The following is a 21,732-nucleotide window of genomic DNA, read 5'->3' on the forward strand; positions in this document are numbered from 1 at the left end:
CATGTTATAAGGTAGCCATGATTAAATAGAGGTAATAAAATGTAAATCAATACAGGTTAGCAGCAGTGTACTAGACGATGGCCCCCTCCATGAGGCCACTAGCTTCTTCTGAGGAGAAAAACACTTAGAGAGAAAATAAAGTTAACATCTGAAATAGCAGGAAATAATGCAATTAGAAAGAAGTGGTAGAGGAAAGTAGAAGAGTTTGGAAAGTGGTCAGTATGTCCTCCGACAGTCTAAGCCTATAGCAGCATAACTACAGAGATAACTCTGGATAACCTGGCCTTTTAGATGGAGGGCAAGCGAGAGTTGTCTCTGTATTCCCCACTGTACATTCCACCTCCTTCTACTCCACCACTCGTCCAGATCTAGGCTAACATCAGAATTTAACCATAGGCCCTATCAAATATTAATATTTTAAGCCTAGTCTTAAAGTAGACAAGGTATCTGCCTCATGGAATAAAGCTGGGAGCTGGTTCCACAAGAGAGGAGCCTGATAGCTAAAAGATCTGCCTCCCATCCTATTTGGAAGCACCAGTAAACCTGCAGTCTGAGAGCAAAATACTCTTTTAGGAAGATATGGAACAATCAGATCACTGATGTGTAATAGAGCTTGAATATTAAGAGCTTTATATGTGAGAAGGAGGATCTTAAAATCTATTCTGAATTCAACAGGCAGCCAATGTATGAAAGCTTAGACATCAGAAATGTGATCTCTCTTGTTAATTCTCATCAGAACTCTAGTTGCAGCATTTTGGACAAGGTGAAGATTTTTAACTACATTATGTGGACTTCCTGAGAGTAATGAATTACAGTAATGTAATCGTGATGTAATAAATGCATGAACTAGTTTTTCTGCATCACCCCTGGAAAGGATGCTTCTAATCTTATCAATATTCCAAAGGTGGAAAAAGAAAATCCTACAAACCTGTTTGACGTGGGATTTGGATGACATGTCCTGGTCAAAGATAACACCAAGTTTCTTTACTTTGTTCTCGGAGGCCAATTTAATGCAGTTGAGATCACATTTAAAAAAAGTGTTTTTTTAAGCTTTTATGTTTTAAGTTTGAACAAAATGGAAACTGGTCACTCGGAGCAGCACCAGAAACCTTGTGGGGTTCGTCAAATAACACAAAATATTTTTTTTTTACTTTAAGCTCGACCTTTACCATTGATCTTAGCATTTGTTCATTTATAGTTGACCAATTTTATGTCTGAAACCACTCCGCACCCCTCTGCTGGCCAGATACTGCACTTAACAGTTTTGTGAACCAGGTAGGTGCTCCATAGAGGGAGCTCTTTACCATCTCCAGTGTTCGGCAGGCCTCGGCCTCTTGTCAGTGCGCCCCAGGGCAGCTGTTGCTACATTGTAGCTCATCCCCACCAGCGCGTGAATGTGCGAATAACTGTGTTGTGAAGTACCTTGGAGGTTGTAGAAGGCACTATACAAATACAGGCTATTCACCATTTCTTGACTGGTGTTAGCTGTTATGCTAACAGTTAGCTTTTTCAGTTCACCAATGTTCAATAAAAAGCACAAGAAGAAAAAGATGGCATCATGGTGGAGACAGGAAGAAAAGTAAGAGAGTAATGTCTTTGGAGGCGAAGCAAAGCGTTAAAACCAGAGTAAACATTGGTGTGGTCTACACTAGTTTTAGGGAGCTAAAGGAGGCTACAAAATCAGTCCGATGGTGGCCTGGCTTTGTTGTAACTGGACTTGTAAGTAAAAAAAAATTTTTAACAATGTGGATCTTTTAATTTCGTCATCTGTTTTAGTATTAGTTGGTTCATGTTAGTGTTAGCTCGTTGTTAGCACTAGCTACAGTAGGCTGCAGCAGGGTTGTTTATGACAGTTGTAATTTCATTATCAACCAGTCGGGCAGAGGAGCAGGAAACTGCTCCTTGTTACTTTAATGGAGGTACTTTTTCACTTTGCTAGTAAATGCATGGTGGAAAATAAGATTTACTTACACATTACTATAGGAAATAGGAAAAATTACTTGTATATGATCATATTCTGATGTGCTTCCTGTTACAGGGTCCCAATTCTAACATTATTTTAAATATTGATTAAAAGAGCTGCGTTTTCCTGTCTCCATTGTGACCATTTCCATACAAACCAATTCAAGATTATTTCAACTGAACGTTAGCAGTTTTGTGCCTCCAGCGGTCACAGCCCAGTGAGATACCAGCTTAGCTTCTGTGTTTTTATGAATGCAGATAAAAAGCTTCATCTTTCTAACTGAGCTGGATCCAGAAGGTCATCTTTAATCTTGACTGCGGGTGAAATGATGCAGGTATGGAGTCGGTACGGGGAGTTTTCATTTTCAAATCTTTGATCCTCTTTGATTCTCTGATGACAATTCCACCCACTGCTTCCAAACTGAACAGTAATGGAAAAATAAGCGTGTGCTGCTGTGGATTATTGTTGTGTAATATTGAACCTCTACACCCCGCATGACTTTGTTTATTTGAGTTGTGTCAGGAAATGGGGTCTCTGTTGGCTTTCTATTTGTGTTTTTGTGGATGTGTGTTCAGGTTTGGTTCCGATTTATTCGGGAAAATAAAACGACAGACGAAGTGTGAAATTGTCAGATTTTTTGACAGCAGAGAAAAGCAACTGCCGCTGATGCACATCAACATGTCAGTTAAACCCGGAACACGGAGAAGCTTTTGCTGCTCACACAGCTTCAAAAGGAACTCCGTCTCTGGGTGTTGCTAATAGTGACTTTTTTACATTGACGAGCGAACTAGAAAGAAATCACTTATTTTATTCTTAAAGATGGTTTAATTTGACTAGTCATATTTGGATTTTAGGTCTTCAAATGCACAAAAATGGAGGAAAATCTGCAATTGTTGAGGGAAAAAAAGGACAGAAAATGACTAGAAATGGGTCTGAGCAGAGAGGAGGGAGTGATGACAGCTTCTACAGCGAGGGTAAACAGAAAGCTGCTTAATTAGTGGGAACAGTGTTCTGTAGAAGTAAGATAACACAACAGCAGTATTTTTAGTTTCATTAGAGGAAGGTCATATGGATGCTATAAGGCTGGTGCAGTACTCTGTGCTACCCATGGGAGGCGATGTAGGACCTGAGAATCTGGATGGATTCAGGAGAAACAGGGATATCAGTGTGATAGGTCCCCATCGGCAGAGCTGCGCTCCACTCACACACACTTCTTCCCTCCTCTTTCCCGCTCTCTTCTTCGCTCACACACACTCTTTTTGCCTCGGCGTCTCGCAGTCCGTTTCATCTCTCCTCCTTGGAGAGCACAGAGGTGATTTCACTCACTGGCTGCCTGTCTGTGGCTTGGTTGGACAAAACGGGGACGGAGTTGAGGACCTGAGGGACTGGACTCTGCTACAGGGAGTGGAAATTCCAGATTCTGGTGGAAGATTTCGTTCAGTGGAAATTGTTTGCATCATAAAACAAGAAAAAGCTGTGTGTGTGTGTGTGTGTGTGTGGGGAGCCCTTATTCTGCTACACAACTGCTGTCTGCGCAAGAGGTGCTGTCTATTGTTATTTGTGTGGTTTTGTTTTTGTGTGTGTTCACCTTTTCTTAATGCATTACCGTCTTTTCTCGTGCAAATGTCAGATCGTCTCCTTGCATTTGACAGGAGCTCTGCAGCCTCTGATTCAGGTCGACGTGTTTTAATGAAGCACTCTGAATTAGTCCAGATTAATGCATGCTGCTGATTGCGTGTGTGTGTGTGTGTGTGAGTGTGTGAATGTGTTAAATAATTCATGAGCGTGACCAAAAACTTCAAAACTGGGTTATTTCTTCATTTTTGTTGCATTTCCTGCTGTGTCACCTTCCTTCTGCTTCCCAGTAATCCCAGCTATCTCCACATGTGTGTGATATGCATGCACTTCGTCATGCTTTTGGAGTGCATGAAGGTGGGGGGGGGGGCTTAATGCTGCGTGGAACCGAGCCAAAATTCTAGTTTTCAACTGGATGTTGAAGGTTAGACAGCAACAGCAGCGGCTATCTCAGCAGAGTGTTTTGGTGTGTGAATTAGTAACAGAGACAAGTGAGTGGCTTCAGTTTTCACCACCGTGACTCTAAGATGTGTGGCGTAATAGAAGAATGGAGTAATTTGCTGGGTGCTATGCCGCCTCCTTCTCATGGAATTACCTGTCTACTCTTTTTGGCCCTTTCTTAGTGTCAGCTGTCCCATCAGCACCTGTTTTTATTCTCCGTCTTGCCGAGCCTGCTAGGTTTGCTGGTTTTTAGTGGGAGTCCATTCACATCCATGTTAATGGAGTGGGGGAGGGAGGGGGGAGATGAGGAGGTGACTTGAGGAGGAGAGGGAGTGAAACAGCCCTCGGCGGGGTGACTTCACTGCACACGTGTTGAACCAACTCTGCATTTAACAACTCCACTGATACCCGGCTGCTCTGATTGCAGCCGAGAGCAAACGCGTTTGCAGACCTTCTTTTAACGTTCACAGGAACAACGATGAACACAGCTCATTTGTGTTGTTGAATCAGGATCTGATCAGTAATTAGTGACATTTGTTTTGCCTCAGGGGGTGTGATCGACAAGGACCTCCGCCGCTACCTCAGCCTGCGCTTCCAGAAAGGTTCAGTGGACCACGAGCTGCAGCAGATCATCCGGGACAACCTCTACCTCCGCACCATCCCCTGTGAGTTACCTTGTCCTCCCCCGGCTTCCCTTTATCCAGCTGCTCTCACCTTACTCAGTCAGACACATTTTTTCCTTTTATGCTGGTTTTCGGTAAAACTCCAGTTGGAGCAGAGCTCTGGACTTTAGGAGCAAACGTTCACTTCTGTTTCACATCTCTCTCTCTCTCATTATCATCTGAAATGCCTGACAGCGTAATCTTCTCTCTCTCCCATCTTTGCTGAAGAATTATGGGATTTTTTAAATATCCTCATCAGCTGTGCAGCTCATTTATGAGCACAGTTTCATAATGATGGAAATCCCAAGAATACGATTCTAAATAGACCTCAAATTAAAGCTGTTTTGCCACGTTTGACTTGTTGCAAATGGTCCTGGTGTAATAGGTTGCTCCTAGTGCTCTGGTAGGTTACTTGGTGTGTCCATCTACTGTAATGTGAGGAATGAGGGGCAATAGCTACTTTGGCCCGGATCTCATGCTTTTTGGAAACTAGTTTGAAACACCAAATGGTTTGGGAGTTAGCAGATTTTCTTTTGGGGTTGAACTGAGACAACGTCGCAACTGTTATGCAACTTTTCGCAAATTCCCCCTTTTTTAATTTGGAATTTGGTTGCTAGCTGCTCAAAAGGTTAGACCTCAATATCTTCCATTTATCTTGGCTTGGGTCATGAGGGCATTAGCCTTCGTGAGGTGGCCTGGGCTTTTATCTGCTTCTGCCCCGTCCTCCAGCACGATTCTAGGGTGTTCTAAAGCCGTGGAGGTGTAAAATCCATCCAGAGCGTCCTAGGATAATCTAGGGATCGCTTTTCTAAGTCACAAGACCCCAAAGGGCTTAACTCATGGATGTAATTTGGGGGGGGGGGGGGGGGGGGGGCGCGACATGTCCCCCCCACTTTTTCCAAAGTCAAGTTTTGACCCCTGCACTTTTTATCATCCAAAAACAATATTACGCTGTATTAAATTGACACTGGTTGAGCTCTAGGACCAAGCAGAAAACAACCGTTTGTGTTGAAGCCTGTTTCCCATTAGAGCATACTGTAAAAATTACCCCCACCCATCCCCCCACCCACCCACCACCACCACTTCTGAAGTGAAAATTACGTCCATGGCTTAACTCTACAGCCAGTCATTCACCCAGTCACACACTGATGGTGATAAACTGTACTGTAGCTACACTGACAAAAGAGAGGCTGTCAAACACAGGCCCCACCGGCCCTTTCCACCACCATCATCAGGCAAGGAGGTGAAAGTGTCCTACCTAAGGACACAGCCAACTACAGCCTGGGTTCAAACCAGAAACCCACCAGTTACGGGGCACACTTCTAACCCCTGAGCCACCATCACCTAGAGAACAGTCCCGAGTCACCTCTCCAGAGAGGCGTCGAGAGCGCAGCCTGACAAAACACACAGACCACTTTTAGATGGCTCCTTTTGAGTTGGAGGAGCTCCCAAACTTCTAAGCTCCTTAATCTGCCTTCCAGGCTGAGCCCAGCCACGCTGCGTAAAACACTCATCTAAGTTTCTGCATGTGTGATCTTGTTCTTTCAGTCATTACTCAAATCTCATGACAGTAGGTGAGTCGGAACCAAGGTCGACCACAACAGACCGGTTTAGCATCCAACTGGGGTTGGAAACAAGCATCAGAAGGGTTCCAGATGGGTTCTGGACTTCCACAAAAACTGATTATTTCAGAAGCAAAGTTGTGTGTTTTCTTTCCCAGGGACACAACGGTGAGGCCCTACAGCCCATGCAAGGAAACTGAAAACTCTTTCTTAAAGTTCGTCTGTCAAATGTATTCACAGTTTGTCTCCAACAGTATGAAGCCAGTCAGTTACTGGCCTCATTCTATCGCTTTAGCTGTTTCCTTGATGACATCTTAAATAGATGTGCAATTAGTTAGCTAGTGGGGTGTTGTTTTAGCTAGGACTGGCTGTGTGGGGAAGTTCGACTCTTCAAAATCATGTCGACTACAGCTTTCCTCTAATTAGCTGCATTAAGAGCCTTCGAAGAGCACACACTTGTAATGGAGTGTTATTGGAGACCATCAAAGATAAGATTTGAAGGCTTTAAGCTATTGATCCTTGGTGTTTTTAATGCTTGGAAGCATTTTGGAAGCTGTTTGTGTGTGGCCCTCGTCAGGTTTGTTAATCTTTTGGTGCTTTAACAAGATAAACTGATGGTAAATCTATAGTTGGGTGACTCCTCTTTCTTGGCGGAGAATATAGTTATTGTCATCTGATTTTAAAGGGTGTGTGTGTGTGTGTGTGTGTGTGTGTACAAGCTCTTATCTGTGTTAGCTTAGCTGTGCCATTAGGGCCAACCCTCCCCTGATTCTCTAATGGACGTGCATTCTTCAAGTCCAAGAGCAGGAGGATGTCACTACAACAACTTCCCCGTCAGCCTCGGAACAAAATACATCAAGAGAAACCAAAGAGGAGGTATTTATTTTCTACACAAACGTAATTTTCTCTGATGACCACTCATAGAGCAGCTGCTGGTGAGGCCACTGCAGATAAAGGAAGAGGTGAATTGAGAGAGCGAGAGAGCAAATGGCAGAAGAAATGGGAAGTAGAGGAACACAAAAGAGAGCAGGAGGTAAAGGGGACTGAGCGTGAGACTCAGGCAATGAAAACCACACAAGTCAATGAAATGTGGATAAACTACTGCAAAGAGAGGTGATGTGAGGTAAGCGTTAATGAAGCTTCAACAAAGGACCTCTGTGCTTCTGAGAAGAACAAGTCTGAAGCTAATTCAGGATTTTTCTTCCCTTATTAGTCCTCAAACGTCCTCCAGGTTCCTCTGTGGCTGACTGAAAGAAGTTGGGTCAAAGTGATGGTATAAAGCTCACTTTTAAGGGTCAGCATACAAAAACGACTAAACCGTAAAAACAGCAGGGACTGAAGGATGATTGTTTTTGGTTTTTCTTTGATCTTTTTGGACAAAAAGACACGAATATTTAATACCTGGTGAGAAAGCGCCAACTACCACAGAGAGTTTGGATGTAGAATGAGTTGTAGCACTATAGAAGGCGCTATTTCTAATACAGGTCATGTACCGTTTCCCATTTGTTGCTAAGTAAAGCCAAGATTTTGCATTTAAGCAGAAAAGTTTAACTTGAATTTGTAAATGAACAGCAGCAAAGTGAGAGCTACTGAAATCCACAGAAGCCAACATGTGGAAAATTATTATTTTAGTTACATTTTTACTTTTTTCTTGCAAGGAGAATGTTGCGCTTGTTTACATGCATGGATCAGGACTTAAAACTCGCTCTGTACCCAACGTAAAGGAATTTATTTTACTGTAAACTCCTTGTTTTCTTCCTGATGTCTAGTTTCTATTCGTGCCGATAGAAAGTGCTTTCCAGTCCAGTGGTTGATACTTAAGTGGTGGTGAAGGCAACTTAAGTATCAACCACCTGCGGTGTTAAATGTCAAACCAAGCACCTCGAGGGTCACTACCTTTCATGGTTTACCTGTTTCTTCTCCAACTCACCGGAATCAATGGTTGAATTAAGTCTGCAGCATCTCCATGTGATACAGAATCCCTGTTGATTAGGGCTGGGCGATATGGTCTAAAATCAATATTACCTTATATTGAAGATTTCACCTCGATAACGATAAATGGACGATAACTACAGGAATGCGCAGAGACAAAAGTTGTCCACTAGATGGGGCTGTCACATGAATTCTGTTGAGTCACATTTTTACACGACTCAAGGTGGTACAGCTTCTTAAAGGTACATGAACGTTGCCAACTTACACAGATCTTTTAATTTTTTTATTATCAAATTTATTGAGCAAGAGATGGAAAAACACCGCTCTTCCGGGTCGAGGTGCAGGATAAAAAATGGAATGAAGAGGAACAAAAATCCGCACACTTCAATCGGCGAAAATGTAGTATTTATTCTGAAGCTTTCGGGCAACAGACCTTCATCAGGAATTGAACCCTAACCCAATTCCTGATGAAGGTCTGTTGACCGAAAGCTTGAGAATAAATACTACATTTTCGCAGATTGAAGTGTGCGGATTTTTGTTCCTCTTCATTATCTGATTTATTGACATGGGAAAAATGATCTCGATAAGAGTCAGAAATTTCGATAACGATAACTTTCAGATTTATTGCCCAGCCCCACTGTTGATTCATATCAGGTGTGCTGGAGCAGAGAAATATCTAAAACATGCAGGACAGTGGCGCTTGAGGACTGGAGTTGGACACATGACACGTGCTTTAGACCAATGAAAACAAGCATTTGCGAGGGCACCACGAGGTGTTTTGCCCAAGGACATGTTGGCATGGAGAAGCCAGGGTTGAACCACCAACCTTCCTCATGTCAGATGATGGAGTAACTCTTCATGCTAACACAATATCGGCATGCTAATTTAGTTGGTTTTAGCCTTTTGTGACACATGAGTCTTTGTTTTTGTGGTTTGGGGCGTTTTGGAAGCTCAACTTTCATAAATAACAAAAGGAAAACACAAAACCTGTTATGTTTTAGCAATTTCTAATTTGTAATTAATTAATTTCACTTCCCCAGGACTGACGCACATGGTTAGCATTTTGATCGCCTTTATTTTTGTTACTTTCAAGAGGACATGAGCGGAAAAGGGACGGGCATTCAACAACTATGCAAAACTGATAAGGAAAGAGCTCCATTGAGACCTGCCTTCATGTGCAATAAGTGATAAATACAAGGGGAGTCGGGACAAGGGAGAAGAAAATTACAAGTGATGGATGTGAAGCACTTCATCACAGCAATTTAAACATAACCTTTGAGTGGTAAAGAAAAGACATTTTTCACAGGGATGAAGGCTAATGTGCAGACAGTCGGGAGAGTTACCGCCTGCCCGCCCGCCCGCCCGCACCGACCGGGGAAGCTTGAACAGAGTCTGTGAGGGCAGCTAAGGCTGTGCCAACGCTCAGACAAATTGCCTGGTTCAAATCCAAGGTCAGAGCGTTAATAGTCTGAGCCCATGTGAAATCAGGCCGATCGTCTGGTAATCCACGTACGTCTGATGGGGAAGATACGGAGCTGAGCAAAAATAAATGTGTAACCGAGCCTCGGTGGGTGAGTGGGCTACACAGATTTAATATCGCCGAGTAAATTAGGTGGAATTTAACATAAAAACTGCAGTTAAAGCGAGAGAATTTTATGATCGGACTTCTGTGTGCTTTGGTTTGATGACGGCAGAGCGGAGAGGGAAAATATCAGCCAACTAAAATATTTAAACCCATTTTTCAGTTGACAAATAGAAGGTCAAAAGACAGATTAGAATAAACGAGCTCCTGTCATCTTTACCTGCATGTACAAAATGAACATGTGAAGTGTTGCTGCAGAAAAAATAACAAAAACATGAATCTAATCTAAATTAAGATTCAGAAATCAAAGGCTCTTTTGTTTACTCATTTAGTTTCATCTCTTCTGTTTGTTCATTCCTTGGCTTTTTTTAACTTTAAGGTTTCACCCTTCAAATTAACTCACACATCCTCTTATCATTCAGCTGTTTGCGCTTTATGCTGGGTGGACATAGAAACGCACTAAGGGATGATCAAATAAATGTCTTTAAATATTAATAAGACATCACTTTGCTTCTTTTTCACCTGCATTCGACCCAGTGATGTTCCATTCCTTCAGTTTTCTTTTTGTCTGTGAGAATGGTGTTCAGTCATTCTCCCTGAAAGTGACTAATGTAATGCCTCCTTTATGTCTCACAAAGTTATTACAGCAAATTTGCTAACAGCTGTATTCATACATGACTTAATTTTACCATTTTCATATGGAGTGGCATTAACTTACACATTTGTTGCAGGAATGATGTAAAAATGGGAAATTCTGCAGGGGATCTTGTCAGATAGCTTTCAGTTGTGCACAGTTGGGTTGCCATACTTTGCCTGACATTTAAAAAAAAAAGTTATTTTAAACCAGAAGTGGCTCAATTTAAAAGCACATTTTGATGAGCATTTGCGAATCAGAACGTAAAGTTTACGAAGTGTGTAATTTAATGTTCCAACATCTGTCTTTAAATGTTGCTCGTTCACCGTTTTGCTGCTCTTCAGTGCGTTGGGCCTTTGCACGCAGCCACAAACATATGCTCCAATGGCAGAGAGCAGTGGTGGGGGCTGTGAGCTAATAGGGAGTTTGTCACCTGCTGGAACACTGGGTTTCCTGTAATGGTTGTGGCAACCGGTGCACGACGTCGATGGTGCATATAAATGACAATTTTACTCAAAGTCCTTTTGTCGCTTCGCAGTTGTTGATCTGATTACCTTCAAATCTTACACCATAACAAAGTTAGCATTCCTGTTGCTCCCTTTCTGCTACTCTTCTTCTTTTAGGAGCCTTTTTATTGCTGTTTTATTTATCAATGTGTTCATTTTGCTACAAACAAGTCATTTGTAACTCACCTGCAACATGTCTTCTGATTACCTGCCAACAAGCTGTCATTAGTTCCAATCTTTCCTCTGGTTTGTCACACGTCTGTGCTTCAGTGTAATAGCTTGATGTCCGATAGATGTCGGAGTTAATCAGGATAATAAAAGGACTAAAAGCTCTCCAGTGGCCTACAATTTGTTATATAGCTTCTCTTTGATGGAGCCAATAAAGTTAGAAGTTGAGGCCGGACTCAGCGAGTTCCCTCTACACGTGAGAGATTCTGACGGTATGTTAACCTTGAGAGAAAATACCACAGTTTAAAGGTACTGTGGGATTAAACCAAAAATCTGACAATGCACCATCTGGTTTATTAAACAAAAGACGACTTCTCCTTTAATGCAGAAAAAAGGAGTTTGATGCACGCACATGGGACAAACGAGGAAGGTCTAGGATTCTTTATGAACAGCTTTACAACTCTCCGACTTTAATCCACATTACCGTGATTAACTAATGTTAATGTCATAAATTTAATTATAGTTTTATATTTAAATTTTTTACATGATATCTAAAAACAGTAAAAAAAATGAACAAATAAGCACTTGCAGTACTTAAATCCATCACCCAGATGGCAGAAGACAAGTACACAATTCAATACTGATGTTTTTGGAGGAAAGTACTAATACTGTTAAATGTACCGTTATGCTTTTTGTAGCCTGGCCATCCATCCTACATATGTGAATAGGGCTGAATGGTTCATTACATATGCAATTAAATTGACAAAAGGAGATTTTCTAATCGCAAAGGCTGTGACTTGACTGGCAGCGAGTGTTTAGCACGATGCTAATATACATGGAAGAATCCATAGGGATGCTAATGCTAATATCACCTATTACATTCTTACAAATCACAAATTAGGAACGTGCCAAATGATTACATTTGGAGTCTAATAAAAAGTAAAAACTGCCATCGATCCAATAAGCACAGACAGATATTTTAGTGAAGCTAGAAAACTGTAGTTTTCCACGTAGTTTTGGCTAGCAGCTATTAACGTAACTGATCTACGGAAGCTCTGCATGGACAAGACGTCAAAAACTCTAAACACAAAAGACTTCAAAAAACGGGGCACACTTCTTTCCTGCTAATAAGTTTTCACAGTTGATGCTAATACCTGTGCTCCTTCAAGGGATGTGCTCTTGGCAGCTAAGGATTGCACCTTCAAATACAAAATTCTGTCTTTACTTGTGTTTGTGTACATGTAGATGGATAAACTTGATGATATTGTCATGAACGGAACTAGAAGGACGTGTGATGACACCAAACACAGTAAAGCAATTTAAAAGTCTATTAGACGTGGTGTTACACGAGGAGGGTGAGGCTGGAGACAGAGTGAACTGGCAAGGGTTGTGGAGGGAGCGTGGGTCAAAACCAGAGAGATCCATGAATGCTACAATGACCAGGCAGGAGGCAATCCAGCCAGGGAGCAGGCACGTGGGTTGGTCAAGGAGCAGAAACGAGGTCAGCATCTATGGTACAGGCAGAGGTTGGAGTGCTGGAGAATTTACTGGCGTGAGCTTTCAATAATCTGGCACTGGTTGGGAGAGCAGGCTGGGTGTTATATAGCAAAGGAGGCAGGTGTGTGGCATGACCTGATGACAGGGTGCAGGTGATGGTAATGAAGTAGCTGAGGGCTTGATTGAGGAGGCAGCAGAGGCAGAGGAGGGTGTCAGCCTGGGAGTCATGACAGATAGGACATGCAGATACATATGTAGATATATAAACTTGTTTATATTCAGTACAAGTTGCATGGTTTTTTTTCTTTTGCTTGAAAAATATGAGAAAAGCCCCTTGAGAAAATAATCGTGAATTAAATCGTAATTGCAATATTGAAAAAAAAATCGCAATTAGATTATTTTCCAAACTCGTTCAGCCCTATGTGTGAATATACAATCTGGCAACAACCCATGGACAACTCAGTCGTGAGACGGAATCTGTGGTTGTCTTTCAAACGGCCTCTGCATGCTGTTGGACAACGAACAACTGCTATGGATGTCCATCACCAGGGTAGTCCACCATACACTGTTGGAGGAAACACAAATACATCCTTTTTCTAAATAAAGGGCTTTAGTACCTCTTTCTGCTCTTGACTCAAAGAAAAGCTCAAGTCTAAATTTTCCAAAGGTGATGGCAAAGCTGTTTCAAATGAGCCGTCGCCATATTAGTTGTTCCGCTCTGTTGAATCATCCCGCCCACCAGGCTGATAGAGCGCTGTGATTGGCATAACAGAAAACTGATCAGGCCAATGGTAGACCTGCTGAGGGAACAATGGAGTGTGGCTGGACCAACCTGCTGAGCAAAATCATTTTGCTTCAGCCATGGTCTGTCTAGATTTTTAGGATAATATATTTGTATTTAACTGGAGTACAACAGCGCAGGATATAAGTTCTCTGTGGTGTGGCAAGTTATTATTTAGCCAGGTTAGCTGCTTTGGTAGGCACATCCGACTGATCCTCGTGTTAATGCTTGTAGCTTGTTGCAAATGTTTGCTTCTAATAGAGTCTCCCAAAAATAGGATCTGGGTAGGTTTCTGCTGAGATCTGCTTAATTAGTGATTATTGGTTAATCTGAAACTCAGAAATCTGAGGTTTGCCATGAATGCACCATCAAGCTCTGATAATAAACAAACTCCTACTTTCTCCTGGTTCATGAACAAGAACCTTAATGCACTCATGCCCGTTGATTTTTTCTTCCTAATTTTTAAACTAATCGGAATTTAAAAAAAAAATCTGTTAGTTTGATTTCTGTGAGATATTCCAGAGTTGGCGCGTCTGAGCAGTGCTCTCGCTAAAAGAGTGATGAGTGCAGCTCCTCTGTGAGTCGAGCCATGACGGTTTGTTTCGAACTTCCAGAAATTGTTCCAAGACTTCTTTTTGTATTGAGGGAAAAGTTCTATGTGTTTCTCCTCCTTCTGCCATCAAACACAGCTGACTGACAAGTTACACAAACTGTTGGGGGAGGAGAACCGATACGACCTGAGAATTCCCCACATCGTCCCTAACTACTCATTAAAACCTAGTGAACCACAAGGAAAGGTGTTTTTAAAAGCGACTTTTTAAAATCATAGCATTTGTAATGTTCTTTAAAAATAAAACCAAAAAGTTTCTTAAAAAATGTCTATCGGACACACATCCACAGCCCTCATCTCTCCATTTACTCGGCCTTCTGTTTTCTCTCCTCACTCACTCATTGACTTATTGCAGGCAGGGTGGGGTTTCTATGGCAACCGTTTCCGCTCCTCATCTGCGTCAAAAGGCTCGACTACTCTTAAAATCTCGGCCTGCATTCTTTGTTTCTCTCTTCTTCTGTTGCCCTCCTCCTTCCGTCTCGCTCACTCAGCTCTTTAACAAAAATGTTGTAGCACAGGTCAACACCAGATACGCTGCTCATCGGATACGTGACTTAAATTCACGCCTCTTCAGCGTGCCAAAAAAAGAAAAGGAAAAAGGAGTGCAGCATCCCTGATTTTTTTTATAGAAGTGATACAAAGGTGTGTGTTTTATGTGAGGTGGGTGGAGGTGATCGGGTGTGGGAGAAGCTGCCTGACAAGGCGGGACACAGATGTGGATTTGCCGGATGGTGAGCGTGACTGAAAGCTTGACGCCCTGCGGCAGATGTGGCTCACAGACGTGAAGGGGAAAAGGTGTGAAATTCGCTCCCTAATTGGCTTTCATTACCCCCCCACCCCACCCCCACCCCACCCACCACCACTACCTTACGTCACACTAGTTTGCCAAACTCCTACCGTTTCATCCCGTAGTTGGAAAAGTCCATGACGTGTCCTGCCTGCTGTCACCTCTCCATGGAGCTGTCAGCGGCTCGTTTTGCATTGTCTTCATTAACAAGATCTTTGAATGATTGAGATAAAGAAATGTGAAGTCTTACAGAGGAACCTCTCGACCTTTTGTTGCAGTATTTTTATTTCTCTCTTTCCACAGACTAGCCTTTTTCCTTCTAACGCTAATTCATGTATTAAAAGCTAAATGTGATGACTGAGAGACAGCCTCCTGCTCTAATGGAGCTCAGTTGTACCAGGACGTGCGATATTTCTGGAATCGAGCTAATGATTGAAAATGGCAGAAAATCCTAACTCGTGGGTAAAAGTAGAAAAAACACGTTTTAATTGTGTCCACAAGGAGAAGTCTAAGTTGGTCTCAGTCACACAGCACTGTCACGGCTAAGCCTTTGGCACAAGTCAATGAAATTTAGCTCAGTCCGAGGTGTGACTGTGTGCAGCAAACCACATATTGAGCTGAGCATAAGTTGTGATTTTACAGCAAAAGTTCAGCCTGGACTGATGAGCCTCGTGTCTGTTGCAGTTCTTCCACCACCATACTTGATTTGAAGGTGATAATGGTCAACGTTCTCTAAATAAATGTGCCAAGATGCTGAAAACTGTCAGGAACTGTTAAACTTTCTTGCCTCCTCTCTGGGCCGACTGCAGTTACCTTTTGTTAAAGACGTCATTGACGCAGCGAGTGAAGAAATATTTTCATTAAAGTTTCTGCAGTGCCGCATTTCCAGTCCAAAAAGCCAAATTGTCAACTGGACGTTCCTTCCTTTAAGTGGTTAGTCTCCATGTTGGCAGGAGGTGCAAAGAGGTGCACTGTTGTCAGGTCTTATCTCTGGAAAGGCAAATGATACTGCAAACCTCAGGCTATCGTTTGAAAGCAAAGCCTTGTTTGTGTCCGCCTTCGTTTTAGAACAGTGAGACAACAGAATGGAAAATTCACAACATTGGTCAGGAGTAGGGTTGTCACGGTGTGAAAATGTAACCTCACGGTTATTGTGACCAAAATTATCACGGTTTTCGGTATTATCACGGTATATTTTTAAACATGTTACATTTTCAGACAACTAAATAAACCCTGTATGTCAGGAAAATATTGTCCTCAGTTTTTGTCTAAATTTAACCTAAAATGGGTTATTTTGTAATCATGTTGTTTATTTGTTGACATTTTTTCCCTTTTACTCTTTAAAATACCAACATTTGTCCATAACTTCTTATTTTTGTTTGTTTGATGTCATCATTTTAAAAATATTAGATCAGATGATACTCAGTACTCAAGTAGCCTTCTAATCAGATACTTTTTTACCCTTACTTGAGTAATAAACCCTATATCAGGAAATTATTGTCCTCGGTTTGTGTCCTTCCAGTGAGCTTTGCAGATGTGGGAAAATGTCATCAGGCAGTAATCATTGTTAAATTTATAATTATTCTCGGAGAGAGACCAACTCTTATCTGCCCCTGGGAGCCCCGTAATGCATAGCGTCATTTCAACATGGGGGTGTCCGCGACACGGTTTATATGCAGGTAGCGGCGCTGCGGCTACTTTATATAGCGACTCGTTGCATTCTCCCTCAACCCAAATCCTCGGATCACGCATTTTAGCTAAAACGCTAACGTTAGCTTGCCTTGCGTTGACTGTAGAGTTGTGGGTGATGGTCACGCAGATGTGTCATGAGATTTGAAGCGTTGCTGCCTTTCACAGACACTTTTTCTGCACGTGCTGCAAACAGGATAGCCGTCTTCTATCAGCTGTCCCTCGGCATTCTTCAAATATCCAAAACATGCCCGTACTTTCGACTTTGTCTTCTTTGAGGGATAATAAATGCCCCGAGCACTGCTGTCTCCTCCTTTGGCCATTATTTCAGCTTTGGCTTCAAGAAAGTTTTGGTTGTAAACAACGAAGTGCGCATGTGCCGCCGGCAACTTCAGCAGATGATACAGTGGCTGGTAAGGGTCACTGCGCCTACATCGCAGCCACGGTAATCCACCGAGATAATATTTTTTTTAAAAAACAAGATGGTTATTACTATTGTCAACTTTTTTTACCGGGGTTTACCGCTACACCGGTTACCGTGACAACCCTAGTCAGGAGTAGCTTATTTTACTAGATTTTGGGAGTTTATTTGACAACTTGGGCACTTGTTGCGGTAAATAAAATATCAATCTGTTAGTGAGTCTTTTCTCTTTAACCCTCCCACTGTCCTAATGGGTGTGACCCCGCAAGGAAAGTTGACCATTGAGCAGGGTTGATGGTTTATCCCTTGTGTCCATGTGGCAGGGGTGAGGAGTGAGCACCACCTCATTTAGCTGATGGTGATGAGCTCCATCGTAGCTCATCACCACACTGTAGTGTAAAGCGCTTTGGAGTCCTAACTCTGAGAGGCGCTATACAAGTGCGGGTCATTTATCATTTATCATTAATGCTTCATTAGGGATTCCCCCCCCCCCCCTTATTTAATGATTTAAGTGTTTCCATCTGGAAAAATGGCCTGAGCTGAAAACAGCAATTGATGACACATGATGACTTTTTTTTAACACTCACAGCTGTGCTTGTTGTTTTGCAAACTCCCTTTGAACACAATATTCTTACTATGCCGTCATGCACATTGCTTCACCATGTGGAGAAATCTTGAGTTTCTTATGCCTGACATGGATAGTTATGTCACTAAACCATATTTGTAAAATCAGGGGTTTAGCGATTGGTCCTTTTAGATAATAAGTCCTCAGAGAGTCTGTCTTGTTTTGTGACTGAATTTAAAGCCTTCATGTTTTAAAAAACCATGAAGGGAAGAATAACTGTGTGTGTTGTTTGAGATGTCTGTCAGGCTTCTTCGGCCCCTCAAGGACTGGTGATTTAGTTTGCTGACTGGGAACAGAACAGTGTGTTTGATTCAGACTACAGAACAGCTCTGGGATGCATTCTTTAATATTTATGGCTAGAGGCTTTGTGCCTGAAAGGACATGTCTTTGGCCAATGACAGACCAAATTTCTCCTCAGCAGTTACCACAAGAGGATGGACGATGTTATAGTTGGTCAATTAACTGAGTTTAAATCTAAATTACGATCTGGGTTTTCAATGATCATTAAAACAAAATGAGCCAATTTTTGGCTCCTCCTTTGCAGTTTACTCTCACGCTGCTCCAAGTTGCAAATCAAGCACACCTCCCACTACAATGTTGCCAATTTAGCTTCATTGTCGCACTTTCTAATGACTTTACAAACCCCCTTAATGACTCTCTTTCCCAAAAAGCACCTAACAAATAATCAAGCAGCGTTTCTGAGAATCCTTGGCTATTTTGGTGGTGAAGCAAAGCTACCCCCTGAGAAGTTGTTGACGTCGTTTTGTACTATTGTGTTAAAATGGTTGTTTTGATTAGATGCAGAAGGATGTGATCTAGGCTGAAACTCTTTTGGATTTAGGTTTAGAGCTGCGTTGTAGGTGTTAGAAAGGTTTTTGCCCACAGCGTTAAAGTGCCTGATGAAGCTTTCTACTTCCTGCATGAGAATTGGGACCCAAGTGTCGTCCACATACCTGAACCAGTGACTTGGTGTTTACATTTCCACCATGTAGAAGTTGGCAACAAAAGATGATAGTGGTAGCCCATCGCACGTCTATGTTTCTGCTGGTAAAACTTGTCATTGTGCTTGAAATAGATGGCGGAAAGGCAGAGGTCCAGGAGGGTACAGATCTGGTCTGGAGTCAGTTTTGTCCTCTCGTTCAAGGAATCATTAGCTACTTTCTGTATAAATGGCCTGTTTTTGTATAGCACCTTCTTAGTCAGTGCGTTTACATGCAGCCAGTAACCCTTTTAAAACCCGGATATTCACAATAACCTGGTTCCGCAGGTCCTTGTAAACACCGCCAGAAACCCGGATATCCTCATAACCGGGTTTTTTAAAACCCGGTTACTACATCTGAGGTAACCCTTTTCTAACCCGAATGTTTGGTCGTGTAAAAGCATATCGGGATATCCCCATCAAGGCGTGTGTTCTGCGCATGCTCTGTTCGCAAGGAATCTTGATCTTTTGAGTAGCGAGACGTCTTGTGTGCGCCAGAACACCGGAAGTAAACACGTTGGGAGAAACATGGCGAGTCGCGGCACAGCACCACACTTTTGGAGTGACGAAGAAACTAAAGCGCAAACAAACGCGGTCGCTATCTCTTCCGAACTGGGAAACATGTTGTTGTTTTCACGGATACCGGAACGAGAAGAACCGGAAATGACGCATATTGCGTCTGGACGTAGTCCATACGTCCTGACGCTACCCCAACGTCCGCATTTATATCGGGTTAGGGGTAACTCTTTCTATTTATGCTTGTAAACGGGTTATTCTGATCAACTCAGAAACCCGAATACCGACCTTAACCCGATCATAACCCGGATATTGGCTGCATGTAAACGTAGTCTATGTTCTACAACCTCCCAGGGCACTTCACAACACAATCAGTCATTCACACATTCACACACACATTCACCTACTGGTGGCGATGAGGTATGAAGCAGCCACAGCTGCCCTGGGGCGCACTGACGAAGGCAAGGCCTGCTGAACACTGGTGCCACCGGTCCCTCCGACCACCACCAGCAGGCAAGGTGGGTTAAGTGTCTTACCCAAGGACACAACAGCAGCATTTTCTGGTCAGAGCCGGGATGGAACCTGCAAACGTCAGATTACTGGACAACCCGCTCTACCTCCTCAGCTGCTGCTGTCTCTAACTTTGTTGTTGATATCCCCTGCAGGTTAACAACAACACCCGGAGCGTCCTATCAGACGTTAGGAAGGGGAATGGTCTGCATGCAGCATGATAATGTTACATTGACTGACCAATCATAAACCCTTCTCGGTTTATTTCACCCACTCACCAAAACTAGAACAAATTCAAGCTACAGCAAACCTTATCAGAAGTGGATATTTATTTCATCAGGGCTGCGGACTCTCACCCAATGAGGGTGAGACACACATCTGTCTGTCTTCACGCTCTCATGCTGTGCTGATTTGTCATGCTAAAAAATAATAATACTTCATCTAATCTGAGCTACACGTTGCATTGCACTACTGTACGCACTTCCCTACGACACCTCTATTTGACTCCCATGAGAGAAACGTTTAAAAACTGTTAAAGTTCAATAATTTTACGACCCTCAGCTTCCTTTTATAGGAAGCTCCCTGATGGGCTGATGAGCGACACCTGGCTCAGCTAGAGCCAGGAGAACAACCAGTGCCTACAAGGCCACCTTGTGGCCACCAAAACAGACAGTGTCTGTTACAAATAAAAACGCTAATGAAAGATTGAGATAAATAATTATCATTTTTGCCATAATCGAGCATTCCTAGGTGATGTCTCGGATTAGCTTGATTTATCCTCATTTCCCCCAGGAATTAATTGCAACCATCAAAAACCAATCATCTCAACATTTTTTCTGCATTTTGATTTAAATACTTGAAAAATTATTTATTTAACTCATTCACTGCCATTGACGACTAAAGTCATCATTTTAAATCCAACCCATCACTGCTAATGACGACTAAAGTCGTCATTAGCATTTCTTTTTTACTGTGTGGGCGTCGGAACGAGCCCCCGCGCCGAGAGAACAAGCATCTCAGCTCTGAAGCCGATCTTCATCCGCATACGTCACACGTCACGTGATCAGGAAGCAGAAAATCCATGTGTTAGGAGATAGCTTTGGGCCGTTCCTGTAAAAAAAAAAGTGAGGCGCGAACCGGAAAAGCTTCTGCCGATCACAATTCCACAACAGATTATGAAAGAACGGATAACGCTGGAAACACACGGATTCTTTCTGACGTAGGAAGTGAGTCTCCGCTTTGTTTTGGTTGTTTTGGCGTCGACATCATCCTAGCGCGCGACATTCTCTCACTCTTTAAAAAAAAACAGTAAAAACGGTGAGAAACTCCGGTAGCTAAGGCCTTTAGCGATCAGGAAACGGCTGGCAGTGAATGAGTTAAATTTAATTGATCAAAATATCAGGAAATGTACTGTTTATTGCAATAAAGCCCCAAAATATCGTGATAAGAATAATGGGACTCTAGTGGTGTCCTCACACAACTTTGTGTTTTGATTATTGCGACTAGATGGCTGAAGTGTTGAGATCACAGCAAATGTCCATTAAACATCTAAATGATTAGTCGTAAAACTGGATCAAAGGCACTAGAACCCAAGTGACGGATCGCGGTCAATCGCCAAGAAGGTCAGGCTACATCTGCTGGGAATCAACTAATTTCCTTCATACTGATTTGATCTGGTTTCTGATAACTGTGCCAGGACACATTATTTTTGTTTGGGAAGTATTAGCTAGGATTTTTTTTATAATTTTAATGTGTTGCGTTAACCCTAAGGTTGCAGCAGTTACAACAAAGTCGATGTTTGCGGTTTTAGTTTGGTGACTAACTCATTTGTCTTGAGCTGGAAAACGTTTTAAGACCACTGTGGTGTCTGAGCATGTTTTTTCTTGATGGGAAAACACCTTTCATAGTTTCTACCTCCCACACGCTTTCTGGCTGCTGTTCGATAGGCCTCAAAATGACTCACTACCAGTTGTAGCGCTTAGCAGCATCCATCCCGAGCACCACAGCAGTCAGCAAGGCCAGAGACGAGAGAAGAGAATCCCCAGAGTGTGCCTCATTAGCAGAAGTTTCTCTGTCACAATCATCTAGTTGTGGCAGCATTCGGCTTTGCTATTCCTCATGTTAATTACTGAGGCTGTGTGAGTAATTGGCTTCTCGTGGAAACTAAAGCTGAGTCAAAGGATTGGATAGAGAAGGAGAAGAACGGAATACAAGCTGTGGATTATAGGTTTTTTCTTGTCAAAGCTTATTCTGCTTAGGTTTTTGCTCGCATGAAACCATTTCCAAACATAG

At 42.5% G+C, this 21,732-nt stretch overlaps 1 protein-coding gene across 9 annotated transcripts in view; it reads left to right on the top strand.

The window, feature by feature from the left end:
• magi2a (membrane associated guanylate kinase, WW and PDZ domain containing 2a) overlaps positions 1-21,732 on the top strand; it is a 376,696-nt gene that overhangs the window by 125,415 nt on the left and 229,549 nt on the right. For 8 of the 9 annotated variants that reach the window (XM_070548124.1, XM_070548106.1, XM_070548075.1 and 5 more), the window contains exon 2: positions 4,528-4,644. In XM_070548124.1, coding sequence (XP_070404225.1) covers positions 4,528-4,644 — 117 coding nt within the window. Of the gene's footprint in view, positions 1-2,447; positions 3,276-4,527; positions 4,645-21,732 lie in introns of those variants that run through there. The other variant, XM_070548088.1, reaches the window with a different exon arrangement.

This window comes from Nothobranchius furzeri, chromosome 1, assembly GCF_043380555.1.
Source record: "Nothobranchius furzeri strain GRZ-AD chromosome 1, NfurGRZ-RIMD1, whole genome shotgun sequence".
Lineage (NCBI taxonomy): Eukaryota > Metazoa > Chordata > Actinopteri > Cyprinodontiformes > Nothobranchiidae > Nothobranchius > Nothobranchius furzeri.